At 41.0% G+C, this 16,496-nt stretch overlaps 1 protein-coding gene across 4 annotated transcripts in view; it reads right to left on the bottom strand.

The window, feature by feature from the left end:
• Positions 1–16,496, bottom strand: part of VMP1 (vacuole membrane protein 1) — an 87,227-nt gene that overhangs the window by 69,013 nt on the left and 1,718 nt on the right. For 2 of the 4 annotated variants that reach the window (XM_054008084.1, XM_054008083.1), the window contains 3 exons: positions 11,655–11,791; positions 5,440–5,541; positions 2,040–2,175 (listed from right to left, as the gene is read on the bottom strand). In XM_054008084.1, coding sequence (XP_053864059.1) covers positions 2,040–2,175; positions 5,440–5,515 — 212 coding nt within the window. In that variant the 5' untranslated portion in view covers positions 5,516–5,541; positions 11,655–11,791. Of the gene's footprint in view, positions 1–2,039; positions 2,176–5,439; positions 5,542–5,894; positions 6,186–11,654; positions 11,792–12,913; positions 13,059–16,496 lie in introns of those variants that run through there. The other 2 variants (XM_054008086.1, XM_054008087.1) reach the window with 2 other exon arrangements.

The following is a 16,496-nucleotide window of genomic DNA, read 5'->3' as shown; positions in this document are numbered from 1 at the left end:
GCTGTGCACAGCTGGTTAAGGAGAGATTATTTATTTTATACTTTTCTTGCCAATCTAACACAATTACACTCTCACCTAATGCCATATTACGGAAATTTTAATTTGCTGTTTCATCATGTTTTTAAAATAACATCATCAACTGCAATTGAGTAAATTTTAAAATAGTTAGTTAAAGTTTCAGGTATCACACTAATCCCCTGCCAATTTTTGTGTTTTTACAACCACATCTCCCCGTACATGACGTTTTTCTCCCCTGCTGCAGTGTGCGAATCCCACCCAATCAACGGGGGGGAAGGAAATCACTATATAGGGGAAACAGTGAAACTGACTAAACACAATGCACTTAAAAGCATAATTAAACAAGGTAAAAACTCACTAATCTCTTTCAATTATAGAAATATTTGGTGTTACTTGTAACAATAGGTTAAGAATTCAGACAGAAGTGCAATTCTTAGATTGACAGTCACCCTTTAAAGCACCATTTAACAACAGTATAGTAGAACCCAGCATAGGACAATCTGAATTTGTGTCTGTTAATATGTTAAAGCAGAATTAGGAAAGTTATTTCCTGTGAAGACTGCATAATGTTAGTGTCCAAAATATTGCTGTGTTACAATACAAGATGTAAGACAGATACCTGGCTTTCTATATTTTAAACTTGTGTAACAATCAAATTGGATAAAATATCAACTAAAATGTTATTTTCTAGGGTGTACTTTAGTAACTTGATAAAAAATTTTAAATAAACAGCTGTCACAAATGTATAACACGGGACATGGAAAAACAGTTCTCAAAAGGAACAAGCCCAAGGACACTGAAAGAAAGCAAGAAGTGCAAGAGGATATTTTTTAGGAATACACTACATAAGCCAAAAACTATTTTTCACATGGGTCATTTCAGAAGATCAGCATTTAAGTTACTCAATCCTCTGAATGGGCCCCACACATCAGCACTCTGCTTCTGGCCTGGAAAGTGGGTGAATGCAGCTTGTTATCACCATGCTCAACTGCCTAAAGATCTTGTCTATACAGAGACTTGATGCACGGCAGGTCGAGATGTGAATCTGTGCACACCAGCCTGCTGTGCTGTGGCCACATAGACCCTGCAGCCGTGCACTAGAAGTTCACAGAGTGCTTTGATATACACAGCAGGCTAGTGCACTGTAGATTCACATCCAAGCCTGTCAAGCACTAAGTAACCATAAAGACAAGCCCTCAGTAAGGGGCATTCTAACAACGGCACTACTAACATTACCCAAGACCACATCAGAGCATACCTACTGGTCTGGAAAATGATCCTAGGCTCATATCTGAACACAAGCCATTAATTATCAACATGCTAGGATGGCTTGTTATTAATGCTGTTCTCCCTTGATAATTTTATTCATATTTATCCTTCTCTAATAGAAACTTAACTCTACACCTCCCCATTAGGAAGGGATGTTAGGCAGGTTGGGGGTAACAATCCTAATCATGGTGAGAGTCTATTCAACCTACCGTTTGCAAATAATGGTTTAGAGACAGCACCACTATAGATTATTTCTTACTGTGGAAGGGAACACGTTGGTTAAAAGCAAAGTCCTCTCTAGTTTCATACACATCAGTACAAGTGCCAGAGAATCTTGAACTTTGCCCTGATAGAGAGTTAATAATATCCCTTAATGAGTTTCTAAGGCATAATAATAATAAAATCTGAGCTCCCGTCTAGATGCAGTCATGAATACAATAGTTCATGCCGTCAGGGTCCCTAAGCACTATCTTGTCATTTCAAAGAAGGATATTCAATTATTCAGAAATAAAGACTCTAAATCTTTTCTATCTATCAAGGCAATTTGGAGTTTGATATCAATGTAATTTACACACAAGTTTTGGTGAGCAGTTGGGAATATGGTTTGTTTAAAATAAAAAAAAAGTATTTTTCTTTTAAACAGATTTAGAACCATGAATCATCACGGAATGTGAGATGCCACAATGATCTACTGAATCAAAGCATGAGTTTCCCCACAGAGCTTAGAGGTGGAAATTAAAGGTGATCTTTACTTTATGGTCCATTCCTTCAAGTTTATTAGGGTTTCCAGGAAAAAATACTGCAAGGTAATGAGTGGTTGTCTCCAGAGCACAATATTTTGCCTCTCTTCTCGGTCCCTTCGCTTCCGTTCACACGGCAAAGAGGGGTCTGGAAATGAAGATGGATGGAAGAGTTAATACATCGACAAGCTGACAGTTCACATTCCACTTCAACCAAAAGTTCCATGATATTTTTAACTTCTCTGGGAAATTAACACTTGTGCTCACAGCAGCATCTCCTCCTCCCCTTGTAGAGAGTTCCTCCAGGGGAGGGCTGGCTCTGGCTTTTTTGCCACCCCAAGCAAAAAAAACCTGCGGCGCAGCTGGAGTGGCAAAGCAGGAAAAAAAAAAAAAAAAAACACTTTCGGGGCGGCCAGAGCCCGGGTGCAGGGGGACACCCTGAGCTGCAGACCTGCCCCGGCTAGCTGGGGGGGGGGGGGAGGGGAAGGGAGAGTGGGGGAGAGAGAGAAGGGGGGCGGCCAGGGCTTCAGCAGGGCGCTCACCACGTGGCCCCAACCACCACGCCGCCTGCTGGGAGGGCTCCGCGCCGGTCGGCGGGGAGGGAAGGAAGTGGGCTGCCCTGACAGGCTTGCTAGAGACCTGGCACTGGCTGGGGCAGACGGAGCATGCAGCCCGCTCCCAGCAGGGCACTCCCCTCCTCCGCGTCGCCGCCCCCTACAGGGCGGCCGGATCGGCAAACAAAACAAAACAAAAAGCAGCCGTGCTGCCCTAAGATTGGGTGGAATGCCGCCCCGTAGCATCTATCGCCCCAAGCATGAGCTTGCTCGGCAGGTACCTGAAGCCGGCCCTGCTCCAGGGGCTCTATGCATGTGAAGTGACCTACAGCAAAGGAAGACTCATGATTCCCCCACTCAGCTGGCCCATTGCTCCAGAGTTTGATGGCCATGAAAATATTTAAACAAGAAATGTGCCGACCTGGGCTGCAAGGAACTTAGGATTTATAAGTCTCTATGCAAGACACGACACTACTTACTGCCATACCTGGCTACATTCAGCCAATATCCATTCCCATTGCAGGAGCCAAATTTTATCTTGAACTTTTTAATTTGGTCCCCTTCCATAACTACTTCCAATCAAATTGGATTGAATTGCATGTGCTCTTTACACAGTTTTGTCTGCTGGCCACTGTGTAACCGGAGAAGAACATCATACATTGTGCAAAGAACTTCAGGCCATGCTTGAACGGTTACTTACAAAGGCCCATCCGCTCTATCACCCAGACAAAGTGAATCCACTGAAAAATAGGGATCCCATCTAGAGAGCACACTTTTTTGTTTGAATTGCTGTCTTTAGCCAACTTAGACATTATAAATGTGAAGAGACGTTTCATTACAGTAATTCAGTTATAAGACTAAACACCGCACATGATTTAACAATCCCTGGTGTTACCCATTACAAGTTAGAGAACAAGAATGGAAGGCTTTTTATGGGCAGTATTTAGTGCAGTTATCGAGAGTACCATAAACGCTAATAAAAACTAACTACTTTGGATCAGGATGACTTGTCCAAGACCGTGTAAATCAAGGATTTTGCTAAGCTTGTCAGGAAAATTGGAATTTTGTTCACTCAGAAGCTCATGGGCGCACTGAGGTAAACAGGCAGATTACGAAGCAAACCAAGATATAGATTGGTTCCCCTCATATTCCAACTAACAATGATTTTTCTATTGTTTTGTGCATCTAATAAAGTAAAATATTTATATAGTGCTTTATAAGTTCAGAGTATTTTACACACATTAACTAGTAAATCTCACACTCCTGTGAGGTAGATAGAGAGGCTAGCCCATGGCCATACGGCATAATTAGGACTAGAAATCAAGGTCACTTGACTTCCAGTCCTGTGTTTTAGACACTGGTCCATGTTGCTTTATAAGATAAACTGTATCAGAGGCTATTTCACACATGAATTGCATATTGGATCAGACACAGGTTCCATCTAGTCCCGTATCTGGTCTCTGACAGTAGCCAGCACCAGATGTTTCAGAGGGATGTGCAAGAAACCCTATAGTAGGCAGATGTAGAATAACGTGCCTTCCAGGGGAGTCTCTTTCCAACCGCTACTAGTTAAAGGCTGATTTAAGCCGCTGAAGCATGAGGTTGTGTGTCCCTTCTAAAACTTTAATATAAAAAGCTTGTATATTCTTGTTATCCATACAAATATCCACCCCCTCTTTGAATAGTGCTATATTTTCGGTTCCAGAATCTGTTCCATTCTCTGCCATTTCACAGAACATCTTTAACAAAGACGCTTCACAGTTATTAAAAGTGCTACAGGATAAACTATGCACAAATACCATTAAAAGACCACAAACTTTGCAATAGAAATCAGTGTGAGGAGGAATAGAACAATTGATTAAAGAGCAATAAATGAGTGGTTTGAAGAAATTTGGAAAAAAACCCACAAAAACTAATGATATAAATATAGAGGGAGATTATTCCACCTAAGAAAAACAGAAAGAAGGGACACAAAGTAAACAGAGATGGCACTGGCACGCACTGGTTTCAGAATGGTGAAGACCAGAGTATACATATACAGTGACCAGAGACAGGGTAGGTAAGGAAAGAGAAAGAACCAGAATGCTAAACTACATAGAGGCATGAACTGACACAGACAAACCATATGAAGCAGATGGAAACAAGATAAGATTATGATCATTTTAATGAAATACAGCACAAAGCAGCCAACAGGTTATTTATGAAAAGATAAGATCCTATGCTCTAAGCATCAGAGGGGTAGCCGTGTTAGTCTGAATCTGTAAAAAGCAACAGAGGGTCCTGTGGCACCTTTGAGACTAACAATACTTCTGTTAGTCTCTAAGGTGCCACAGGACCCTCTGTTGCTTTATGCTCTAAGCATTAGTTTTATGTTAGTTGAAAGAAATGGCCTACTGACAGAAACACACCTGCAAAGAGTAACCAAGAGAAGCTAATTGTTTTGTCAGCAATTCATCTTTAGCAAATGGCAAACTATAGTTTACAGAAGGGCTCTTTCAGAAATTAAAATTTGGGTTTCTCCCAAAGTAGGGTAGATTTTTCAATGTCCGAGTACAGACTCTGGTGTCAAAGGGTTGGGTTGCTTGGAATGCTTTCTAAACCCAAATACCTGCCAAAATATATATTTTTTTAAATTAGCACCTGATGCTGCAGCCCTAAAGCATACACTCATTCAAGTCAATAGGATCTGTGCATGGTAAGGATACAGAATTGGTTTAGGCAGTATATTCTAGGTCAGTCTCCCCTTCAGTTCTACTTGGGCTAAGTTTCCCAACCCACATATTCCCTCAGAGTCTGCGAGGGTAATTGCAAGTACCAGATTGACTGGACTGGAGGAGGAACAGCCATTTTCAGCCTACCTGTAAAGTTCCCATTGTGCTGTTCTTTGATCATTCCTATGCGTCTCTGGTCACAATCTGTTCCATTCTCTGCCATTTCATAGATCAGTCACTTACGAAGATCTAATAGCAACCAGAAAAAAGTGTAAGTATAATGATTACTCATAACAGACAAGATTCCATTTATTACTTATTCTGAGGATGAAAAGGAGAGATCCTGCATCAGTGTGCCAACGTCCACGCTACCCCATTTTTGCTGGTTCCGTGAGTTGTCACTGAAAACAAATTTCAGTTAATTTAAGCACTAGCTTCCTTTAATGGGACAAAACAGAAGTGTGGTGAACACAGAAAGTAGGGACACCACTACAGCTGCTGGAGCTCAGACAGATAATGGTATGCTACCAGCTTGCTTTGCAAATTACAAAGCCAAGTTGTAACTTGAAAAACCCTACTTGTATTAATTCTGAAATACTTACTGAAACCATATTCTCAATGTTCTTCACACCAGAAACTAGATCGGACCACATGATGGCACATGCCCACGAGCTAATCATGCATGCAACAAGCCACCAAAATAGTTCACATCCTTAATAAAAATAACCTAATTCAAGAACTAGGATATAGATTTGTCCCTTGTTTGCTAAAGCACAATCTAAAATAAAAAACACAGTAAAAGCATGCTCTAAACCTGCCTCCTTCTAAAGCAATCTGAAAATTATACATTTCCTTCATTATTTGCTCTTTCCTTTTGTCTACATCTTTTCATCCTTAAAGAATTTTAACAACCAGCTACGTTCTTCCTTATTCATGAGGATAAGTGGTGCAACATGTGGGAGGACAGCCTGAAATATAATGTTGCAACAGAGATTTTCTACTGACCAGCTGACAGTTCTTATGCAATAAACAAACAAAACACCCCCCACAACCATGTGAAGTTCCCTACTTTAAAATTTAACTCTTGCATCTTAAAATAGCCTCTCAAAATTTGTTTTGGAAGAAATACTCTAGGAAGCTAAAACATCTTCTTTGCATTAAGTTTCTCTTGGTTGACAAAATAAGATTTACAGTTTTTGATAGGCTTCTCATGTCAGAAGGAAGAGGAGACTATTAAAATGATAGTTACATAAACTGCACATTGGTAGGAAACGAAAATAGTTTTCAAGACAAGTATTCATTTTTCCTTTCCTTTATGTTACAAACATGGAAAAAGAACCAAGTGGACACACAGCTGTGCAGGAATGAGAGGTTCTCCATTCAGTTTAAGGGGAAGCAGCAACTTTAAATCTAGTCAATTTAAAAAATAAGTTGAAATATGTTTCAGATACTAGGACTTGGCCCAAATGTCCCTTCCTGACTTTTGTAGTTTTACAATTCTCATTTTACTATTTTAACAAATGTTTTTCACAACATTGTTGCTGTGTAAGAAATCCCACACAAACAGAAGAAACTGACTACACACAAAAGTGCTGGCAAATGCACCAAGTTATTCTTCCTTCCCTTTTTATCTATATTATAGTTTAATCTCTTTCAATTGTAGGAGTCTCGTGTGTTACTTGTTACACTAGCTGGCAAAACATTTTCAGGTGGAAGTGTGATTTTTAAGTTGTTATCCCTTTAACTATTTAACCCTATTTCCCTGCACAAAGATCTATGCTTTATGAACAAAATCAGCCAAATGTCAGTAATCGCTCATGCAGTCTTTCCACTAAGAAATATTTTCCCATAATTAACAATTGAGCAAGAGCAACATAGTGTTTAAACAAATTAGTAAAACTGTTCTAGTTATTTTGCAAATAGAAACTGTTTAGTCAAATGCTAAAGGGTTCCAAACGGACTAAACCAATAGCAGACAAAGCAATGTGACCTTGCAAAAGCCTCCTTTTGTAGAATGATAGCTATCTGAGAGGCTGCAAAACCTGCCATGCCCTAAGGATCACACAGGGCTGAAATGGTACAGCAGCAGCTTTACAACATAGCAATGCTGTCACATGAGAATCCTTCGTTCAAGGATGTTCTCAGAACTGCTACCAGAGCAGACAGAGACTCTCCCAATTTGTCACCCACACCAGTTTTACACGAGTATAACCCCATTGCCTGCAGTGGAATTGCACCAATACAAATCAGAACATGGCATGGGTGTGGCTATGTGACACAGGGACAAATGAGTTTGACCGTCTCCTGATTCCAGCAGGGCAGCAATTCCACGAAGTGGCAGACTGTATCATTTCTAGTGACCACATTTATTAACTGGCTATGCAAGAGAGATTTACGAGGCTTGGGGCTGCAAAGGGAAATAGTGAAATTGGAGGACCACAGTTGCATTTACTGATGATTATACAGATACCATTTCCTTAGGGAAGTGGTTTTTGAGAGCCAAGTTGAAAGACTGCTCATCTCTGGAATCAGCAAAATTCAACAGGCACTATGCATCACTCAAACGTAGCCAACATGCATTTCAAAACTGCATAAATAAGATCTATTTATTCTTTATTTTAGTTTAATTCTCTCTTTTGCACAGTTTTAGCCTCCAAGATAGGAGAGTTTTAAACAGATGACAGTGGGGAAAGATTGTGTCTGTACACTCTGCTTAATTATGTTTCAATAAAATGGAGCTAGTGCAATATAAATACAAAGTGCTCGGTCCGGTTTGATGTTACAATCTAGTTTCCATGCAATTCTCCAATGCTTAATGAGCTGAATTCCACTGCTGTCCATTAAACACTTTAAAGGCAGGAAAAATCTACAGCTCCCAGGAGCTTAGAGGCTCAGTACTATACAAATCCAGCTAACAGAGCAAATCTTACCTTGTATGCTTGGAAAGGGATTAGCTTTGTATAATGTTACCTCAAATACACATATAAGTGTTTACAGTAAAGCACATAAATATTCTCCTAGCAAACCTCTGTAAGTTATATAATCATTAAGAAGGCCCCAAGTACATTTACTCTATGGCAAAACTATAAAGGGCCCATGCAGCAAGTTTAAGAACTTGGGTTGAGAAGTAGGGAGTTTAGTGCTTTTCACACTGCAGGTCTGACTGTGGTGCAGTTAAACTTTGCCCAGGTTTTTTTTAATTTAAAAGTTATTTTTGTTTTACTTAATTCACACACATTCAAATATACAAACATCTCGCTGTGATTAAAAAGTGGGAGGATGCACATGCAGAAAGTAAAGCAAGTTTAGCTTTTAGACATTTTAATCTGTTTGAGGCCTAACAGACACACCGATCCGGTCATGGAGTTTAATTACTGTATTACCTGTATGATTGGGGCCAGAGATGGACAGTGGCCCCTGGTTTACTGGTGTCCACCTAAAACCCTTCATATGTCCCTGAGCATCCTCTGTGATCTTTTGCTAAGTATTTAATGAATAACGCTGTGATGCCTCACCCAGAACAAAGAGAAAAGGAAAGGCTATACCTGAGGACAGTCCACTCAGATCTATCTACAGCAGAGGTGCATGTGTGTATGCGGTGAGCAAGTTAAGCCCCAGCACTGAATCAGACCCTCACCTCTTACGAGCACTGAAAAGGAAATGCATTCCATATCCAGACAGAAAGCAGCCTAATATAACGCAGTGACCGCTGAATAGTGGAGTAAATAATTCAAAGTAAGGTTAAAGAAGGCAACTTTCCTTTAGTTTTGCATCTGAGCTACTTACACTGTGTGTGTTAGAGCGATCCTGGGATTCGCCCACAAAAGTTTCTTGGCAAGCTGCCCACCCAGCCCCACAATACTCTATTCAGCTTTAGTGTGATTCATAACATTTTTCATCACAAAGACAATTACTGCTAGTCAAAGTGTTACTTTGTCAACAACAACAAAAAGCTCATAACAATGGCGGCTGTTACTATGCAGTAAAATTACAAATAATTCGTAACAACAAACTATTGTGGTGTCAAAATAAAACCAAACTAAAACTCCTGATTTAGAATTCCAGTCAACTGTACTTAAAGCAGAGTCAGGCTGGTGTATAAAAATCTTTCCTTTCAGTATTGTGAGGGGCCTGCTGGAATGCCCTGCCCTGGAGCTAATCTCCAAAAATACCAGCCTGGAGATGTTCAATTCACTCAGGAACTCATTAAGGTATCTTCATCTTCCAACTTGCAGTGACTGAAAATCATACAGGAAACGTACTTTGGTCTCCAGTCTGGGGGAGCAAACAGTGCACTGCAAGAGGTAAACAAGTGCTTCTTGAGAATCCCTTATTTCCTCAATCACTGCACCTTAAGATTTTTGGAAGAGCTCTTCCCCGTTATGTTTAAATACCAGGGAAACAAGTTAAACGGTTTTAACAACTTCATGGTTTTCAAAGACAATACAGGGTAAGTCCAAGGCCAAGACCTCATTAGGACCAATAACCCAAAATTAGCACATTAATCCTTATCCCAGAGCTGGGCAGCATACAGGTCTTTAAAAGTCCAACTCTTCGGCCTGGTCTACACCTAAAACTTAGGTCAACCTAGCTACCTCACTCAGGGTTAGTTAAGTCGATCTAACCCCTGTAAAGAATTCTTCACTGACCTAGCTACTGCCTCTCGAGGGGATGACTTTGCTACAGTGATGGAAAAACCCCTTCTGTCACTGTAGGATGTGTGTACAGCGGGCGTTACCATCACACAAATATTAAGTGTAAATTTAAACTGCAAGTAACTAGACCAATGTGAGAAAAGCTACGTGATGTAAAACTACAATTTTAGACACATTTTTAAAAGACACAAAAATCCCCCTGCTCTTCCACTTATAATAGAAATAACTCTACAGACGTGACAAAACCTGAATAAGGCTAAGGTTTAGTCATGGGTATTTTTGGTAAAAGTCATGGACAGGTTACAGGCAATAAATAAAAATTCACTACCCATAACCTGTCCATGACTTTTACCAAAAATACCCATGACTAAATCTCTATTTCTGGTGACCCGCTGATCTGGGGGGGCCTGTGCTGGGGGTTTACTGCCCCCCAGCTGCTGGTCCCAGGGATTGCTCTCCGGACGGCCTCCAGACGCCCTGGGACTGCTGCTGCTCGAGCGGTCCCCAGGGCACTCCCCAGAGCCAGCCACACCGGATGCTATTCCCGCAGTCCCCGGGACCAGCTGCCTGGGGCATCCCAAGCAGCAGCTGGTGCAGCTGGTCCTGGGGTTGCTCCAGCAGCGGCCAGTGCGGCTAGCCATGGGACACCCGAGCAGATGGCCCAGCTGCTCTGGCAACCCTGAAGTCAGCCACACCAGCCACTGCGGAAGTCACGGAGGTCATGGAATCCATGACTTCCGTGACCTCTGTGAAACAATCCCAGCCTTAAACATGAACAATGTGATTTATCACAGGAGAACTAGACTGTAGACACTAGAAGTCTACAGATATTTGACACTGTTTTGGAACAGATGTGAAACAACCCTAAAGGCAAATGCTATTAGCATCAACTTGACAAGGCCCCTTGAAAGAAACATCTTCACTAAAAGATAGCCATCCAGTTCTGACTCATCTTCATAACACTGCCTAACATAACTTACTGCAGTTCCCAAGCATGACAGGCCACTAAAATCCTGCCCATAGAACACAAAATAGTCGGAAGGCACTTAACAAATGACCAGTTGCGAGTTTCTCTGTCCACTAAGGGCTAACATTTCCCTTTTTACAACACCAAATGACCAATTAAACATTAAAGTCCATTCTTTCCACAGTAAAGTAAATACAACAGGGCCCAGGACACAGACACACCGAGGAGAGCAGAGACAGTGATCTAAAACAAAGGTTTCTTTTTACTTTAGATTTAATTGCCTCTCTCCACCACTCCCATACTCGTTACTAATCCAGAGGCAACAATGTAGGCTTGGTCTACACTGCCAACTCATGTCCATATAACTATGTCACTCTGGGGTGGGGAAAATCCACACTCCGGAGCAACGTAGTTATACCGACCTAATTCCTGGTATATACAGCACTATGTCAACAGGAGGGCTTCTCCCCTCCACACAGCTACCACCTCTCGGGGAGATGGAGTGCCTACACCGAAGGGAGAACTCTTCCCATCAGCGTCTTCACTGAGCGGGGCAGATGCACTGCTGCAGAATTGTATGTGTGGACAAGCCCTTAATGAAGGTTAGATTGACAATGCCTTGGTTCTTATCAAAATAAGGACACACTTTCCTCCACTAGATAGTCACGAATTATCTGTTCATGAATGAATTTCTGCCAGTAAAGAACAAAAACCAGCCTGCAAATGAAACATTAATATACCTTTTAGCTTCCTGTACAGTATTTCAGATGTTTTCCTCCTCTTCTGTGTATTAAGCCAATGGGACAGTCTACTATCTTGTCAGCTCGGCAGACATTCAAGACCAAAGTAAGTGCTCTTCTCCCAGATCTTCTGCTCCCTATAGAGGAAGATATTGTCAGCTCATCACATGATATAAAACTGACAATTCATAATCTGTCCGTTAATAACTCTCCCAAAAGCCCACAGAAAATATAAAAAGTAACAACTAGAAATGTTTTAATCCTTGAAAACTCAAGGGGGGCATTCAATTAAAATAAAAAATTAGGACACATCTTAAAGGCATTCAAAATCTCCATAGATCTATCTATAATAGGTTACTTTGATACGAGTGCATATATTCCAGTACTAAAACGCTCTTCCAGCTAAAACTGTTTAATCCCACAAAGGAAAGGACAAGTAATTTAAAGACCACAGGCTTCCATTTAATGGGTCATGCCTCTGTTCACCAGACCTACTTTCCAATTTCTAGTCATCTAAAAAAGTCATCTAAAAAAACCCCCAACAGCTAACATTTTCATCTTTTCAACAAGACTTTGGGATGCCGTTTAAAAAGAATTAATCCGAAATGCTCATAGCCCTCCAATTTTAGTGGATGCCACACATTTCTCTTTTCAAGTTATTAAAAGCTCGGATCCTGCAATCAGATCCACATGGACTGAACATTTGTGCCGATGAGGAGCCTCACTGACTTCAGCAAGGCTCTGCATGGGTTAAAATGGTGTATCTGTGCAGCTCCAAATGGAAGATCAGGAACAATGTGAGTACCTGAGTGGTGCATATTTGCATTAGTCCTTTTTATCTATATTGTATAAATATTAATAGCCAAAACGCAAGCCACTGAGGCTGTACAAGTTCTCTTCAGTGGTGCTTATTTGGGCAAACTCTGCCTGTCCTTCTCTAAAACACCCAGAAGTCGTTTTTAAAAAGTTATTTCCTTTAAAAACAATTTTTAAAGTAATTGATTTAGAATAATTAAAGGGAATGTTAATATCACTGAATTCTGCACCATTTTCCAAACTGGGAACAGACATCAATTTATAACTAGTATCCTCACAGTTTTGTAATTTCACATTTTCCTAGTGAATTTCAGAATGGAAAAAATGCAAATAAGGAGGCTTAATTTAATTTTTCCATTAGAAAAGCAAGAACTTGGCTTTACTCCATGTTAAGGAGCAGACAGGAACTCAACACACTCAGAACATAAACCCATTTTATTCACCTTTTTTAGTAGAGATTTTAAAAGTTGCATTTTTATAGCCAGGCTCACTTCCTCCTCACAAAAGAATGAATTCTTACTCCCTTTCAAAGTGCTTCAGGTTGAGTTTTTGCCATCCATGTTTTTCCACGCAGCAAGTGAATTGGCTGGCCCAGCAGTCTAGAGCTACACCACTGCATGCTGCCACGACAGAGATCACAGGTCAGAGTCCTCACTCTGTAAGCTGACAGGAGACAACATGCCTAACCTAGGGGTGGATCAAGCAGAGAGCCAGTTCCCTGAATTACTTTTTAATGAACTCCTCTGGGCTGACACAGACAGTGCTCTGAATGGCACTGATAGGTTGCAGATGAAACCACTTCTAACCCTCCAAAGAGAGAGGGTGATGTATGCCCCTAGAAAGGGAGATGTGAGGGGATCCTCAAAGACCTCATAATAAGTATTACAGCCAAGTTCCTATACAACTCCAATACCCTGTGCTTTAACAATGTGACCAGAACATGCTTCTTTAAGCCTGTTACATATCAAAATATCACTGGAAAAACTGTTACACTCCAGCTGATTTTGAACCAGAACACACTAAGACAATAAGCTCTTCCTCTACCACATTAAGCTAGTGTCTGGAAAGCACTGTGAAATACTACTGTATCTAATAAACAGAGACTAAGTGGTAAGTATTACACACAACATCCAATCAATGCCATGAGGATGCTCTGTAACTCGGGAGGACAGACTGGACTAAGGGTCAGTTTCGCTCATCCATACAGACCAACTGGGGCAAGGTTTGAACGGCCCCTTCGGCAGAATTAATTATTTGAAAAGACTGATATGACAAATAATGGATTCTGAGCAAGACATGACAGACTAGAGAGAAATCTTCAAAAAAGAACATAATCCCATTTTTAAGTGGTTAGACGGGTACATCGCTTTACCTAACCCCAATGTTAAGAAGCACAAAGCAGTTCATGCAGGGCCACCTGCAAACGTTAGTGCTTTTAATACAGCTCTAACACAATATTCAACAATGCATTAGAAAAGTTTAGACTACAGCAGCCAAGCAGACTATCACCAGCTTCCACAGACTTATAATACAAACAGAGGCAGGAAATGAGATGGTCACAAGGTAGAAACAAATTTAGTGCCAAAAGGGAATGTCAGTGGGAATTAACTGTGGGTGAGCAAACAGACAGCAAGGTTACAGTTAGAGTGAATGGGCAACACTGTAGTCCTGGCACAATAGCAGCCTTGAGCTTCGCAACCTCTGACCCCCAACCACTGGCTGGTGGAGCAGAAGGTTTTTATACACCTCTACCCCGATATAACGCTGTCCTCTGGAGCCAAAAAAATCTTACCACGTTACAGGTGAAACCGCGTTATATCGAACTTGCTTTGATCCACCGGAGTGCGCAGCCCCACCCCCCCGGAGCGCTGCTTTACGCGTTATATCCGAATTTGTGTTATATCGGGTCGCGTTACATCTGGGTAGAGGTGTAGCTGATTTGACCCTACCCTATTTTCTAATCAGAGGATGACACTTGGTCCCAGGAAGTGGATGCCCAAGCCTGCCTGGTCATTAAAATTAGGAAGTGCCTCTTCTGTATGTGGAGCCACATACCCTGGTTATTCAAATCTGAAAGGGAGAAAAGAGGTTCCTAGTGGACTTAATGGCAAACACTGACTGCAATACTCTACAGCTGCCACTGGGGACTTTGTCTCTCCATTCACCTGCTCTGCATGATTCCCACACACCAAACTACATCTTTCAAAACATGAGCATCTGTGACTAGGACATACATGACTGGACAGCAGTATCCCAGCAACACCAGTTGTGTCACACACATGAATTCTGGCCCTCCCAGTAGGGGAACAGTATCCCTTGAAGAGGGTTCTTCAGCAGGGGATGCTAAGAAATTAATTTAATTAGGAAAAAAATAATAGTTATACTAGAGCTGCTGCTACTGAAGAATGAGTCAGACAACATGAAAGGCATGCCCTTCACATCCCTGAAACACCCAAAGTCTAGCCAGCTAACACTGGGACCTGACTCAGCAGAAGTATTTATCCTCGGGTTGCAGAAAAAATTAGAATTTTACCTCCCAGGTAACAAGTTGTCTCCTGTCACATCCATATACCAAAAGATATGGCCACTCATACCACACTCACTGGGAGGCTGACAATCTGGGGACAAGAACTGAGAAGCCAATGCCAAATCTCAGTTCCCTGAACGATGGAAGATAAACTGCAATCATTTCCCAGGTGAATAGGGGTAGTAACACCAAGGTTGGCTTCTTCCAGTCCAGCACTACTGTTAATAAAGGTCTAAAATAAAGCCAAATGGCAGGTTTGGTCTGAATTGAAGTAGAGAATGGGTTAACCCAGAAAGCAAAAAAACATCTGTTTACTAGGGGCAGCAAGATATTAAGTCTCTAAAACACAACAGTATATATTTTTACAAGCACTTTCCACAAAATGTGCTATTTTTCCTATACACATTAAAGCCATGTAAACTGAGCCATAAATATTCAATAATTAGATGCTACTCTTTTTCAACAGTATTAAGTGTTTGGGAGATCTGATTAAAAACTGTGATTAAGATGGACTAAAATACAGGAAGTATCCCACAGCAGAAAAAAAAGTTTGTCAGTACAGGATTTAATCATGGAAGTGTCAGTAGTTAAGAGGTCAGTACTTTCTTTCCATCTGCTCTCCTTTCCCACTGCCATTCCCCATTTAAGAACTGGAGACTAACTCTCCTGCTCCTAACCCTGCTCGCAGACAATGCGCAGAACTGCCAACTTCAACTGCTAAAAGGAGAATACAAAGCTCAGTCCAAATTAATAGATGATCCTGAGAGAAGATGACATTTCCTATTGCACAACATTTTTTTCCAAACTCTGTATCCTTTAAAAGTTAGCTGAAGTAATTACATAACCAACAGTTACAATGATTATCATGGAATAAAAAAAAATATTCTCAAGCAGCAAAAGCAACATGATGTTGAAAGGGACAGGACTGCCATTAATGTGAATTTTTCCAGTGGGGCAAATTCATGCATCAGAAAGATCTGACATTTACTTTGTGACAGGATGAAGGTTTATAACCCCTAACAGGACTTATTAACATTTCACAGTCTTGTAGAGTGTGGAATCACACCATCAAGACTGTAATTATTTTAGATGATCAAAAGCCCAAAGGAGAAAGTAAAGGCAAAGAGCAAATGCCTAGATGGGCTTAATACAATTTAAGTAATATTACTTTGTTCCTTTGCACTACCTTCCCTCCAAGATGCTCAGAGCACATGACTAAAGTTAATTAAACCAGCAAACCCATTTGATAAGCAAGTGTTATTTTCTTAGATTATAGATTAGCCTACTGAGGCACAGAAGATAACTAGATTCTGAAAAAGAACTGCATGTACAATATACTGTATATGACGGTGGTATTTCCAGTTCTCTCACTGTGACACCTCTTACCGAAGCTCAGTTTCCCCTGTCTGTAAATCAAGGATAGTACAGATCACATAACTGGCAGTTTGTGCTCACAATTGCTCCGTTTCATGGGCAAACAGTAGTCGCTGCTGAAGTAA

Source organism: Malaclemys terrapin, chromosome 18 (genome assembly GCF_027887155.1).
Source record: "Malaclemys terrapin pileata isolate rMalTer1 chromosome 18, rMalTer1.hap1, whole genome shotgun sequence".
Taxonomy (NCBI): domain Eukaryota; kingdom Metazoa; phylum Chordata; order Testudines; family Emydidae; genus Malaclemys; species Malaclemys terrapin.
Note: the sequence above shows the minus strand (reverse complement) of the source record. Positions and strands in the feature narration are given on the sequence as shown.